Here is a 14,115-nt window from a genome sequence, read left to right on the forward strand (position 1 = left end):
CTTGGGAAGATATCTCCAATGGTAGGAGAGACTAGGGCCCAAAGGCACGGCCTTAGAATAAAGGGATGGCGTTTTAGTATGGAGATAAGGAGAAACTTCTTCAGCCAGCGAGTGTTGAATCTATGGAACTCACTGCCACAGAAGGCTGCACAGGTCAGGTCATTCAGTGTATGAGCTGATGACAGTCAGCTGATGACAGCATTTTTGTATACTGATGAAACCTTAAGTTATCTCAGGACTGTGACTTGAATGAAGTTCTGGGATTTACATATTAATCAATCGAAACCTGCAACCTCATTCTCAGTGATTAAAGAGTTAACAACAATCCAGATGTGTTCAATACATCGCATCAGTTGTATGACACTTTGATCTTTTATTATAAATTATGTTATATGGTCCTGCCCCACTGGCTGCCTGACAAAGGAACAGAGCTCTGAAAGCTTGTACTTCCAAATAAACCTGTTGGACTATATGTTGTGTGATTTTTAACCATCTTCAATAAGACTTTCAATGGCATTACCATCACTGAATTCTCCCCTTATTAACATCCCTAGGGGTTACCATTTACCAGAGACTGAACTGAATTTATGACACAAACACAGTGACTACAATAGCATGTCAAAAGATAGACTACTACATTGAGTAAGTTTCATCTCCTGAAACCCCAAAGCCTGTTCACTATCTACAAGGCTCAAGTCAGGAATGTAATAGAATACTTCCCACTTGACTAGAGAAGTACAGCTCCAACAACACTCAAGAAGCTTAATATCATTCAGGAAAAAAAACAGGCACTTGACCAGTACAACATCAACAAACAATCACTCCCTCCACTACGGTGCTCAGCAGCAGCAGCAGTGTGTCCTGTCCATTGTTGCAATGTAGAAATTCGGTAAAGATCCTTAGAAAGCATCTTTTAATCCATGACCACTATCACCCTGAAGGACAAGTGCAGCAAATACCTGGAAACCACCATCTACAAGTTCCTATTCAAACCACTTACCATCCTGATTTGGAAATATATTCCTTGTTCTTTCAGTGACATGAGGTCAAAATCCGAGAATTCCCATTCTAAATGCATTGTGGATCTATTTATAGCAAATGGACTGCAGTAGTTTAAGAAAGAACTCACAACCATTTTGTCAAGGTCAACTAGGGATGGTTAATAAAATGCAGGTGCAGGCAGCTACACCTACGTTCTGTGAATGAATTTAAAAAACCCAATCTGAACCTCTATATCCCCACCCAGATCCATATCTCTAACACAATCCCATATCCCCAAGTTAGATCTGTACCCTCAATCCAAGCTCAACTATACTGCAGGTCACAACCGTGAGCTCTCCTCTAACCTGACACAAGCCTGAATCCCGACCCAAGCTCATTACCCTAGTGCAAACCTGTAATTCCCAACTGAGCCCATTGGTCCAAATCAAGGCTGTTTCCCTCACACAAGCCTGCACCTTCAATTCAAGTTCTAAACTATCTCCCGAGCTCATAACCCTGATTGGAACCCATATACATGATCCAACCCAAACTTGCAACCTCACCTATGCTTGTGTCTTTGACCCAAGGCTACAAACCAACTCGAGCCCATTCACCAATCTCAGGCTGTACCCCTATGCAAGCCTATATCCTGACTCAAATCTGTACTCTCAACAAAGCTCTTAACCATGTCTCAAGCTCATGACCCTGAAGTATAACTCTCACCCTGGTCCATAATTCTAGCATGAGCCCATGACCTGAGCCTGAGCCGATTGTCTAACCTAAGCTCATAATTATGACCTGAGCCTTAACCCTGAACTGAGTTCATAACTTCAATTCAAGCTTGTAACCCCATCTTAAGGCCCTAAAGCTGACCTGAACCTCGGAGTCCAAACTTGTAACCACAATATAACTATGACTTTAGCTGGTAATGCTTGACCCAAGGCTGTGCCCCAACTCCAATGTGTAATGATGAACCAGGTCTGTAATCCTCATATCTAAACATGAGTCTCTATTCTGCAAGACTATATCTGATTGTCCACAGGAAGAGAAAAATATGAGGATGATAAAATAATGTCAACACCAATTCTTCAGATATTCATAAGTTTATAAAATTCATAAAATATAGGAGCCACTCCATCATGGCTGATGTGCTCCTCATGCCTATTTTCAAGCCTTCTCTCCATTACCTTTCAACCCATTATCAATTAAAAATCTGTCTAACTCATCCTTAAATTTACTCACTGTCCCAGCATCCACTGCACTTTGTGGTAACGATTCACAGATTCACAACCCTTTGGGAGAAGTAGTTTCACCTCAACTCTAATTTAAATTTGCTACTCCTTATCCTAAGGCTATGATCTCTTGTCCTAGAGTGCCCCACAAAAGGAAGCATCCACTCTACATCTATTTTATCTGTACTTTTTATCATCTTGAATACCTCAATTTGATATCCTCTCAGTCTTCTAAATTCCAGAGAGTGTGGGCCTAAACTGTTCAATCTCTTTTCATTCACCTCTCATCACTGGGATCAATCTAGTGAAACTCTTCCAAACTGCCTCCAATGCCAACTTAAATAAGGGGACCAAAACTGTGCACAAAACTCCAGGTGCGGTCTCACCAATGCCTTGTACAGGATCAACTATACTTCCTTACCTTTTCATTTTATTCTTCATTGATGAAACTCTTTTGAAAGATTCCATAATAAATCTGTAAAGAATCTCTCGGGAAGGGTGCATTTAGGAGTTAATTTACATAGTTTATATGAAGATTTACAAATTTTACATGTTAGAGCTATAACTTCTTGTATTCATATAATTACAAGTCATTGCTATAATATGATGCTTATAATGTGATCATGGTTAATTTACTTACCACTGTTTGGCATCAGCATCACAGTTGCAGTAATACTTTGGATTGGTGCAATTTCGCTCAATCCCACATGCACACTTCTGTATTCCAGGGCCAGAACCTCCCCAATAATAATGCTTATCATTTCCTCTTCCTATCCACCAAGTATATGGATTTCCAGCTGCAAATAAAGCATAGCAGACGTACTTAATAAATTTTAATAATTGACTGCCAAAACTTGAAATATCTGTAAGAGTTTTACTGCGATAGTACCAGAGATAATAATTGTTTTTGCAAAGCTGAAATCAAAATTTGACTCCATAGTTATCATGTTACATTCATTGGAATCAAATACTTTGCATTATACGTGTCCTGTACCATAGAAATGGACAAATGCAACATTACCAGGTTGAGTGACAAAATGCAAGTTATTAAGAGACATACAACAAGTACTTGGACAGAGGATTGCAAGATTATACATAATTGAAGAGTTAGGATGCTTTGGAAATCTCTTGCCCCAAAAGAATTTTGAGGCTTGATCAATTTGAAATTTTAAGATGGAGTTTTCTAGATTTTTCTTGGGCAAAGGATAAAGAATTGTAGAAGACATGTGAACGGAGTTAAAATTTAATCTAACGTAATGATCGAACAGACTTGAGAGGCCATATGACATGCTTCTGTTTCACATTTACACAGACCCACAGGAGGGAACCTTGAAATATAGGTCATACAACAATTCAGAACTTGTTTGTCAGCTGAAAAATATCATAGATCAGTGATTACTTTAATGGTTGGAAATTTAATGTTGCAATAGGAATGTGATTTGAAGGCTAAGAATTAAAATAAACTTTTCTCAAAGCATGTTCAGAGCCATTTTAGAGTTCATTTTTCTTCTTAAGTCTATGCAGATTTGAAAGTTTTGGAAGTATTTGGAATATGGAGACAATCATATGTTAGGAAGTGAGGCCTTATAGCACAGATGGTAAAAATGGTGGGGTATTTAAAAATATGTGATACAACTTGGATACTGTTTTGGCTATTAACTGAGAATTGCATAGCGATAGCATGGCTAAATATAACTGAAGAATCAAAAATGTTTGGTGTGAATCATTTTCAGCTATTAAGAAAGAATGTGCATTCATACGTCACACCTTGTGAAATGGGAATTGCCAGACTGGTCATGAAGGTCATGTCACAAAAGCCCGGAAAATACCTGCCTCAATACAAGGAGGTCTACCTTGACTCAACTATCTCCAATGTCAATGGATTTGAGGCAGAAAAGACTCGTAACCCATAAAGTTATCACATAAGCACCAGATCTGAGCTAAAGAACAGCGAATATGCTTCATGGTACCTTCATTACAGGAATTCAGCTAATGTTACAGCAGGAATATGTATGAAAGGTTCACAGAGATATGAATTTGTTCACACAAGTTTGTTTCCATCTCACCAGTTGTGTTCAGAAACCTCTGTAATCTGAGAAAAAGTGAACTCAGCGCTTTTTCCAATATCAGTGTGTAACTACATGAATCACGAATGCAACTCTATAATATAGATAGGATGTAACAGGTCTCATCAATACGTTATTGCTGGGACAAATGATTTGTAACAGCAAAATCCCACCTTGGAGGGAATCGCAGACTTTTTAACATTATTGTCGTGTGAGAGCAAATTTCTATTACAAAAGAGACTCAGGTAAGGTGTAAAACAGGTTTTTGATTTGCGATCATATATTTTTTAATTGATTATGAAAGTTGACTTTACTCCCAATGAGGTTGTGCATCTTTGGCACACTCACTTCAGAAGCAACACATTTGGTGGACTATGTCAGGAGCAGACATCATAGATCAAATGGGAACAACAAAAAAGGCTGGCAATGCTCAGCATGAAATGAAAATGACACTGACATAGGTCTTTGAGATGTTGCAATGCTCTTTTCAAATGTTTGCATTTTCTTTGTGACAATAAATTACTTGCTTGAGCTATTATATTACAGAAGTTCAATAGAACTATGGAGTAAGAAAGCCACAGAAGGACCATGTACATGTATTGATACATTGAATTTCAGTTTGTGATTGACAGCTTCATTTCCTCATTTGAAGGGTCCAATCTGTAATCCTCAAGTCATGCACCAATGTTATATGAACAATAATTTTCTTGTCAGGGTTTAAAACTATTGCTGCACATAGGAAATGCATGTCAACAGCTCTCCAGTTCAAAGAACTGTCTCTGCTGGGATTGAAATAATAAAATCTATCAACCTTCTTTCAAATCTTTGAACTTCTTGCAATAAAAGAAAATACAAATCTAAATGTGATGAAAGATAGTAATAAAAATCTTTTCTCTCTTTCAAATGACATAGGAGAACTGTGATTGACTAGCTTTTCTGTAAAACATTTAATTCATGTGTATTTACCACTGAATTTAGTGCCACTAACAATAATCTGTTCCTCGTAACTGTTTGTCATATGATATCAAGTTATAATTGTAAATATTGCATTCAGATTATATATGATAAATTGTCAAACTTCCCATTGCAGACCCAATAGTCATATCTCACGTGTTAAGCAGTAGAATTTTGTAAAATAACTGACTGCTGCCATTTGCTTTAATACTACCATCTCAGAGTCTCATTGTTCATGAGGAAGAAGCCATGGCCTAGTTTATTGACGATAGTTTTACTGTTTTTATCCGTTTTAAAGGGAAGCCCTTCTTTGGAACAGAAGATATTTATATGATAATTTGCTGAATGACATTTGCAGAGTATAGATCTATCTTGTCAATTCAGTTCCAATCACCTTTCCAACTCATTTCCAATGAACTGCTTGACTGATAACCTCCTTTTTGCCTGTTACTAGCCGTGCTGACAGAATGAATGGATTATTAGATAAACTGACCTGCTGCTTATTATTCTACTTTATATTCACTAAATGTCTTTCAGATGAAACTGGCTTAGAGTATAGAGTCTGACAGAGTGGAGACAAGCCCTTTGGCCCAAACTGGTCCATGCGACCAAAATGTCCATCCACGCTAACCCCATGTCCCTGCACTTGGCCCATATCCTTCTAAACCTTTCCTGTCCATGTATTTGGCCAAACACCTTTTAAATGTTGTCACTGTACTCTTCACAACCACTTCTGCTGGCAGTTCATTCCATATGCATAATGCCCTCCGTGTAAAAAAGTTGCCTCTCAGGTTGTCTTTTATTCTTTTCCCACTAACTTTAAACTGATGCCCTCCAATCCTTGATTCTCCAATTTTGGGAAAAAGACTGAGTGCATTCACCTAGCCATGCCTCTCATGGTCTTGCACATTTCTGTAAGATACCCCTACTTAGTCTCCTATGCTCTAAAGAAAACAGTCTTAGCTTGTCCAACCTCTCCCTATAACTCAGACCCTTGAGTCCTGGCAACATCCTTGTAAACTTCTCCTGCACTCTTCCCAATATAATAACATCCTTCCTACAGCAAGGTGACCAAAACTGAACACAACTTCATATGGATATCTGTTAGCCAATGTCAAAGTAATTTACTTTTCCATAACTTGAAATGTAAGGTCTAGTGATGAAATCAGATTCTCTTAGGTGTCCCTTTACACTGTATATGTAAGGTTACGATGTGAAGTTTACGATGTTAGATAGAAAGAAAACTGCAGATGCTGGAATCCAAGGTAGACAAACAGGAGGCTGGAGGAACACAGCAAGCCAGGCAGCAGCAGGAGGTGGAGAAGTTGATGTTTCAGGTGTAACCCTTCTTCAGGACTGGACAAGGGGGATTCTGTCCTTATTGCGTTTGGACTGGGAAGGGGATGGGGGATGGGGGGATTGTGGGAGCGTTTAGAGCAGTGGGAAGGGGAATGGAGGTGGTGCAATAGAGGGCTGTCTGGATGACAGAAGGAGGAAAAGTGTGTCATTTGAAATAGGTGGACATCTGGGATGCTTGGGAGTGGAATGTCTCCTCATCCTAGCAGATGTGGCAGAGGTGGAGGAATTGGGAGAACGGGATGGTGTTCTTGCGGGATACTGGGTGGGAGGAGGTGTAGCCCAGGTAGTTATGGGAGTGTGTGGGTTTGTAGTAAACATCTATCTACCGGAGATGGAAATGGAGAGGTCAAGAAAGGGGAGGGAGGTGTCCGAGATGGACCAAGTGAATTTGAGGGTGAGGTGGAAGTTGTGGGCGAAGTCGATGAACTGCTCCAGTTCAGCCTGGGGGCCGGAGGCTGCATCGATGCAGTCATCGAGGTCATGATGGAAGGGTTGGGGCACAGTGTCTGTGTAGATGCTGAAGACTGGACAAAGGGGACTCTTCCTTTATTGTGTTTGGAGGGGGTGGGGTTTACAGCAGTGGAACGGGGATTAGAGATGGTGCAGCAGAGGGTTGACATAATGACAGAGGGAGGAAATGGACATTGGCCCCTTCAGTTTCTCCACCCTGTTCACCCACTCCAACCTCAGCCCCTCCGAATGTGCAGCACTCCACTTTCTCCGCACCAACCCCCGGTTCACCATCAAACCCACTGAAAAAGGCAGGGTGGTGGTAGTCTGGAGAATGGACCGCTATGTCACAGAGGCCGAATGCCAACTCTCCAACACCATGTCAAACCTTCACCTTGCCCAAAACCCCACGGTGACCATTCAGGCCAAAATCACACTGTCCATGCCCTCATTGCTTTCAGTACTGTCCCCTTCACTGCCTCCAAACTCATAGTCCCCCAGCCCTGCATTGCTGGGTCTACCTGCTCCCCAAGATCCACAAGTCCAAATTCCCATCCGACCCATCATTTTGGCATGCTCCTGCCACATTGAACTCATGTTGTCCTACCTTGACACCATCCTTACCCCCTTGGTTCAGGCACTTCCCACCTACATTTGCAACATCAACAACGAACCCCATCTCTTCAGTAACTTCCAATTCCCCGACCCCCAATATTTTATTTTCACTATGGATGTGTAGCCTTATACATGTTCATACCCCACAAGGGGCCCTCCACTTCTTCCTCTCAAACAGACCCATCCAGGCCCCCTCCACCAACACTTTCCTTTACCTTGCTGAACTGATCCTCCCCCTCAAAATCATTTCCTCTAACTCCACCCATTTCCTCCAAATACAGGGGTGACCATGGGCACCCGAATGGGCCCCAGCTATGTGTGCCTCTTTGTCGGCTATATTGAACAGTACCTCTTCAGTACCTACACAGGCACTGTGCCCCAACTCTTCCGCCATTACATCGATGATTGCATCAGTGTAGCATCCTGCACCGAGGCTGAACTGGAGCAGTTCATAAACTTTGCCCACAACTTGCACCTCACCCTGAAATTTTCTTGGTCCATGTTGGACACCTCCCTTCTCTTTCTTGACCTCTCTATTTCTATTTCCGGCGAGTCTCCAGACGGACATTTACTGCAAACCAACAGACTCCCATAACTACCTGGACTACACCTCCTCCCACCCAGTATCCTGCAAGAACTCCTTCCCGTTCTCCCAATTCTACTGCCTTCACTGCATCTGCTTGGACAAGGAGACATTCCACTCTCAGGGAGACATTCCACTCCACTAGTGTCCAGCTATTTCGAAAAACGTACTTTTCCTCCCTATTTCATCCAGACAGCCCTCCACTGCACCACCTCTATTCCCCATTCCACTGCTCAAAAAACTCTCCCTCAAATGCAATAAAGACAGAATCCACCTTGTCCAGTCCTGAAGAACACACCCGAAACATCAACTTCTCCACCTCCTGATGACGCCTGGCTTGCTGTGTTCTTCCAGCCTCCTGCCTGTCTGCTGTGAAGTTTACTATATCAGTGTTTGCCATATGTTGAAAATAATCATAATAGGTACACTGCAGTTACGAATGCATTGATTTTAAAAGTGTGAAGAAGATAAGGAAGAGGAACAGGAGTAGGCGATAAGACTCCTTGGGCCTGCTCTGACATTTCATAAGATCATGGCTAATCGGATCATTGAAATCACAGAAAGTGTACAACACAGACAGATTTCACTCAGATCATGGTATCTGTCTTTTTGGCCTCAGCTTCATTTTTCTTTCTATTCCCATCACCTTTGAAGCAGCTTTGGTTCAAGAATCCATCCATCTCAGTCTGAATTTATGTAATCAATCAGTCTTCACTCCTCTCTGCCAAAGATTCAATGCTCTTTCAGAGAAGAAATCCCTCTTTGCATCTTAAAAATAAAGATTTGTCAGATAAATCCTAATTTAAAACAATGTCCCATTGTTCAAATATATTCTCAGTATCTGCTCTGTAAAGTTTCTATGCAGCTCTATCTTATTTTCCTAAACTCAAGTAAATAAAGGCTCAAACCATACCATTTTATCCTCATAAAACACCTCCTATATGCCAGGTAGCAATCTAGAGAACCTTTTCAGGAAAACTAAAACTATATGCAGTAGTCTGGATATGGTCTCAAGTGTCCTGTTTAGTTATAGCAAGGCTTCCCTTCTTCTATAGCCTATCCTTCTTGCAATAAACAAAGTACTTGCCTTCCAAACCACTTGTCAAATCTGCATCCTGATCTTTTGTCATTCATGTGCATAGACTGCCAGATCTCTGCCGAGAACAACATTCTGTAGCCTGTCTCAATTTAAATGTTATTTTTCTTTTTCAATTTTCATACCAAAGTAGATAATTTCACATTTTCCAAATTTGTCAACTGTGTTGCCCACTTGTTTATCATATCCATGTTCCTTGGTAATCATCCTGACTACTTGCTTTCCCGCATACCTTTGTATTGTTAAAACAAGGGCAGGAGTGAAATGATGACACTCTTTTTAACACTCTTTCAATTTTTCTTAAGAAATAGCTTTAATTTTTTTTAACATGTAACCATATCACACTTCAACTAGAACATCATACTTCTCAAAATTAAGGAACCAATTACAAGCTTTTCTTGTGTGAAAAAAAAAAGAATTTTATTACTTACTAACTTGAAGTAAAATTATAGCATGTGATATCTATCACACAAAAGAAAGGTGTAATGTTTAGTGAAAGGGTAAATGTCAAGGATCATCGAAAGGTAAAGAATATAAGTTTAAAACATTTTTAAGAGTCCTTGAGATGTTGTAACCTCTCAATTGGTCTCAATTGCTTGATGGATATCTTATGTTCAGCAACAGTGAAATCTGTAAATATTCTTGAGTTCTCAGTGAATAGCTCTTTATCCAATTTATTTTATCACTGGGCAATGTTTATCAAGAGGCTACGTGATCTAGGCAGGGAGAAATAGAGAGTTTTCCGGTTCTGTCTTACAAATCCTTTTCTGAGCTCCTCTGCTAAGCATTATGGAACTATAGTTTGTTTTTTTCCCCCAAGTCTGGCTCAATTGTCCATTGAGCTGGATTAAGCAGGTAACTATTTCATGCCTAATATGTGTAATTTCTCATACAAGTATAAATGAAATCATGTCCTCCGTGTCTTTAAGAAAATATGACAATTTTATTTGGATAATTTTGTTTCTTCCACATTGGTTTCCTGAATTTGCCTTAATCTCTGTCAGGTGATTGTTATAGCCACTTTAAATCCATGTTTTTTCCTTTTAAAAATCATCTTAGTTCATAACAGTCTAAGTTATTAAAATTAGATGATCAAAGTTTAAATTAATATTCTGTATTTTACTACTATTATGCTAGTATCATCAACAAATTTTGCTATAATATACTTGGGTCCCTTCATCTAAAATATTAATATAGTGGCATTGAGACTGATCCCACTAGTGACAGTTTCACAACATTTATCCCAATCCCTATTCATGTTAACTGGCCAATTCTCCATTCATGCTATTATATTACCCTTAGTGGCATAAGCTCTTATTTGTTGTAGTAACGTTTAATGGTGGTGTGCTATTGAATGCCGTTTGAAAATCTAAGTCCACCATGTCCAATGGTTCACCTTTATTCAACCTGCTCATTATATCATAGAGTTACAGAGATGTACAGCATGGAAACAGACCCTTCAGTACAACCCGTCCATGCTGACCAGATATCCCAACCCAATCTAGTCCCACTTGCCAGCACCCGGGCCATATCCCTCCAAACCCTTCCTATTCATATACCCATCCAAATGCCTCTTAAGTGTTGTAATTGTACTAGCCTCCACCACTTCCTCTGGCAGCTCATTCCATACCAGTACCACCCTCTGTGTGAAATAAACTCCAATATTTCCATAAAATGCTCTTGACTTTTTTTGATTTCATTATAGTTTTCTAAATGTCTTGTTGTTGGTTTCTTAATAAAAGATGCCAGCATTTTTCGAATAACAAATCAGTTTCCTGATTTTTGTCCCTTTTCTTTCATGAGTAGGAATGTTATATTTTGGGTTTTCCAATCCTCTGGGATCTTTGCAGGACCCAGGGAATTTTTGAAGATTATAACCAGTGCATCCATAATCTCTACAGCTATTTCTTTTAAGACTCAATGATGCAATTTATGAGGAGCAGTCTTTGTTGGTAAGGCTTTCAATTATTACCCATCTGTAGTTATCCATGCGGAGGTGGTGGTGAGTCATTCTTTGAACCACTCCAGTCCACATGATGTAGAACCGTACGGCTTGTTAAACCATTTTTGGGGCAGTTAAGAGTCAACAGTGTTGCTGTGATATGAAATAACATAAGAATCAAACCAGGTAAGGGTTGCAGATGGTTTTCCTCAAAAAATTAATTAATGAACCACATGGGATATAATTAAAATCGTTTAGCTTCATGGTCACCATTACTGATGCTACCTATTCATTACAGATTTACTTATTCATGCTGCAGCTGCATTTGAAGATTCTGTATGGCCATGCTAGAGTGGAGATGCTTAGAGTATAACCCTATCAATCATGTTTGAAAACTACTGCTCTCCAAAACTGGGATTGATTTTATTAACACAATTCTGTAGTAAATATTCTCTACTGACTGTATTTTTGAAAAAAATAACAATTTGTATTTTGTAACAATCTTTCACTCATTTTGCAGAACAAACTATCAATTTGTATTATGTTACTACCTATGATTTACAGCAATATGTTGAAGTAAAACTTTGATGTACTTGGGACATGTTATTTCTTTTAGTTGCAATCACAATTTTAGAGATTGTGTAAATTAAATGACAAGTGCTTCCCAGATTAGCAGGTACTTGGAAATAACAACATTTGCAAGTTCGACTCCAAGCCATTCAACATTCTGACTTAGATTTTTTTTATTATTTCTTCACAGGATGTGGGCCTCACTGACTAGGCCAGTATTTATAGCTTAATTACCTAAAAAGCAGGTAAGAGTCAAATATATTACTGTGGGCATGGAGTCACATGTATGCCAGAGCAGATAAGGATGGTAGATTTCTTCCCTAAAGGACATTAGTGAACCAAGATCTGTTTTCATGTTGCATAACTATGAATGCTTTCTCTCGATAATCAACAACAATTTTATGGTCATTATTCGACTTGTAATTCCAGATTTTTATTGCATTTAAATTCCACCATCTGCCGTGGTATGATTTAAACCTGGGTCCCCAGAGCACCACCAAGTATCTAGATTAATATTCTAGTGATAATACCACTAGGCCATCAGCTTCTAATATATAATCAGATATCTCCCCATATATCATCGATCCTTCATTGTCAATGGGTCAAAATCCTGGAACATCAAATGGACTGTAGTGTTTCAAGAAAGGAACTCACCAACACCTTCTCAAAGTTGGGAAATAAATGTTGATGGCTATATGATTTTTAAGAGGAATAGGAAACTGGGTAGATGTTCGAGTGATGAATCACAAAACTTTAATATGTAGGTAGAGCACATAATCAAGAAAGCTAATGCATTGGTATCCTTTATTACAAAAGAAATTGAACGTAATAGTAAGACTATTAAACTTGAGTAATAGAGGGCATTGGTAAGGCCATGTCTCAAATAGTGTGCCGTTTTCATCTGTTAATAATAAATAACAATAACAGTCAACAACAAGAAGCCATCATTTTAAGGTGAAAGGCAGGATATTTAGTGGACATTTGAATAAGTTATTTTTCATCCAGAGAGTGGCGGGCATCTGGAATGCGTGGCCGAGGAGGGTAGTAGAGGCCGGAAACCTCACAACCTTTAAAAGGTACTTGGTTGAGCACATACAATATCATTCCATTCAAGGCTATGGACTAAGTGCTGGAAAGTGAGACTGGTATAGCTTTACAGTGGGTTTTGTCAGTGCAAGCTCAATGGACTGAATGGCATCTTTTGCATTGTGTGATTCTATGATTCTACCAGATTGATAATTGGAATGAGTGGGTAGTCCTTTGAGGATGAGTTAGACAGACTGGGCTGTTTACATCTGAGTTTGGGGTGACTTGATTAAACTGCATAAGATCCTGAAAGGTCTTTGCAAGATGGATGTGGATAGAATGTTTTCTCTTGTGAAACCAGAATTAGGGGGCACTGCTTTAAAAATGGGGATCATTTTTTAACTCAGACAGTTTTGTGACTTTGAAGTTGGTCGAGGCAAGGTCATTGAATTTCTTTTAAGCTGAAAAAGCAAGATTCCCTTGCCTAAACAGACTCTACGTTTATCAGGATTGATGGGAATGTGAAATTCAAAACATAAACAGATTGGCCATGATCTTAATAAATATCAAAGTAGGCTTGAGAGAATGAATGGCTTGTTTCTGCTCCTACTCATAAGTTCACATTATTGTAACATTGAAATCAAACGATATGCACAATGAAGACTTTTTGACTCATTATGGGGCTGTCAGTTAATTAATTAGTTTAGGTGTTTAATTATTTCTCAAAAGGTTATAAAGGGTTTTCCACATGGTTCTTAACTTGTGAAATCAAACTGTTGCTGAATTTATGAATCCAATTAATTACAAAGCATAGCAAATCCAGCTGTAAATTAGTCCAGATTTCTGCTTGATCTGACTAGGTTCTATTTTAGTAGAAATGAAATATGGTGCATTGCTCATTTATTAAACGGGAAACAACACAATTTACATGCAACAACTTTACATCAATAGGAGTGCCCTGAAAGGAATCCATTTCACCCAACTCAATGATACTTTCACGCAAATTATGGAAGAACATTGAAACATTTGCCCTTGTATTTGAAATGGAAAACTTAACCAATCACAATCAACCCATAATGTAATGTGGTCCTACTCACATGAGTGTTGTTGCCAATTGCTGACCAACTTTGATGACAGTGCTGTAATGTAAATGAGGAAATCATTTAAAGGGTCACAGATGCCTCAACACTACTGGTGGGAACATAAGTGCTGTTTCTGGCAGCAAAGATGGGAGGTCACAG

At 39.2% G+C, this 14,115-nt stretch overlaps 1 protein-coding gene across 1 annotated transcript in view; it reads right to left on the minus strand.

The window, feature by feature from the left end:
• LOC122550254 (contactin-associated protein-like 2) overlaps nucleotides 1-14,115 on the minus strand; it is a 2,045,475-nt gene that overhangs the window by 488,260 nt on the left and 1,543,100 nt on the right. Inside the window, exon 14 of the mRNA XM_087987230.1 lies at nucleotides 2,854-3,010. Coding sequence (XP_087843356.1) covers nucleotides 2,854-3,010 — 157 coding nt within the window. The remainder of the gene's footprint in view (nucleotides 1-2,853; nucleotides 3,011-14,115) is intronic.

Source organism: Chiloscyllium plagiosum, unplaced genomic scaffold (assembly GCF_037043375.1).
Source record: "Chiloscyllium plagiosum isolate Xiang-an unplaced genomic scaffold, Cpla_swu_hap1 HiC_scaffold_5, whole genome shotgun sequence".
In the NCBI taxonomy this organism is placed as follows: domain Eukaryota; kingdom Metazoa; phylum Chordata; class Chondrichthyes; order Orectolobiformes; family Hemiscylliidae; genus Chiloscyllium; species Chiloscyllium plagiosum.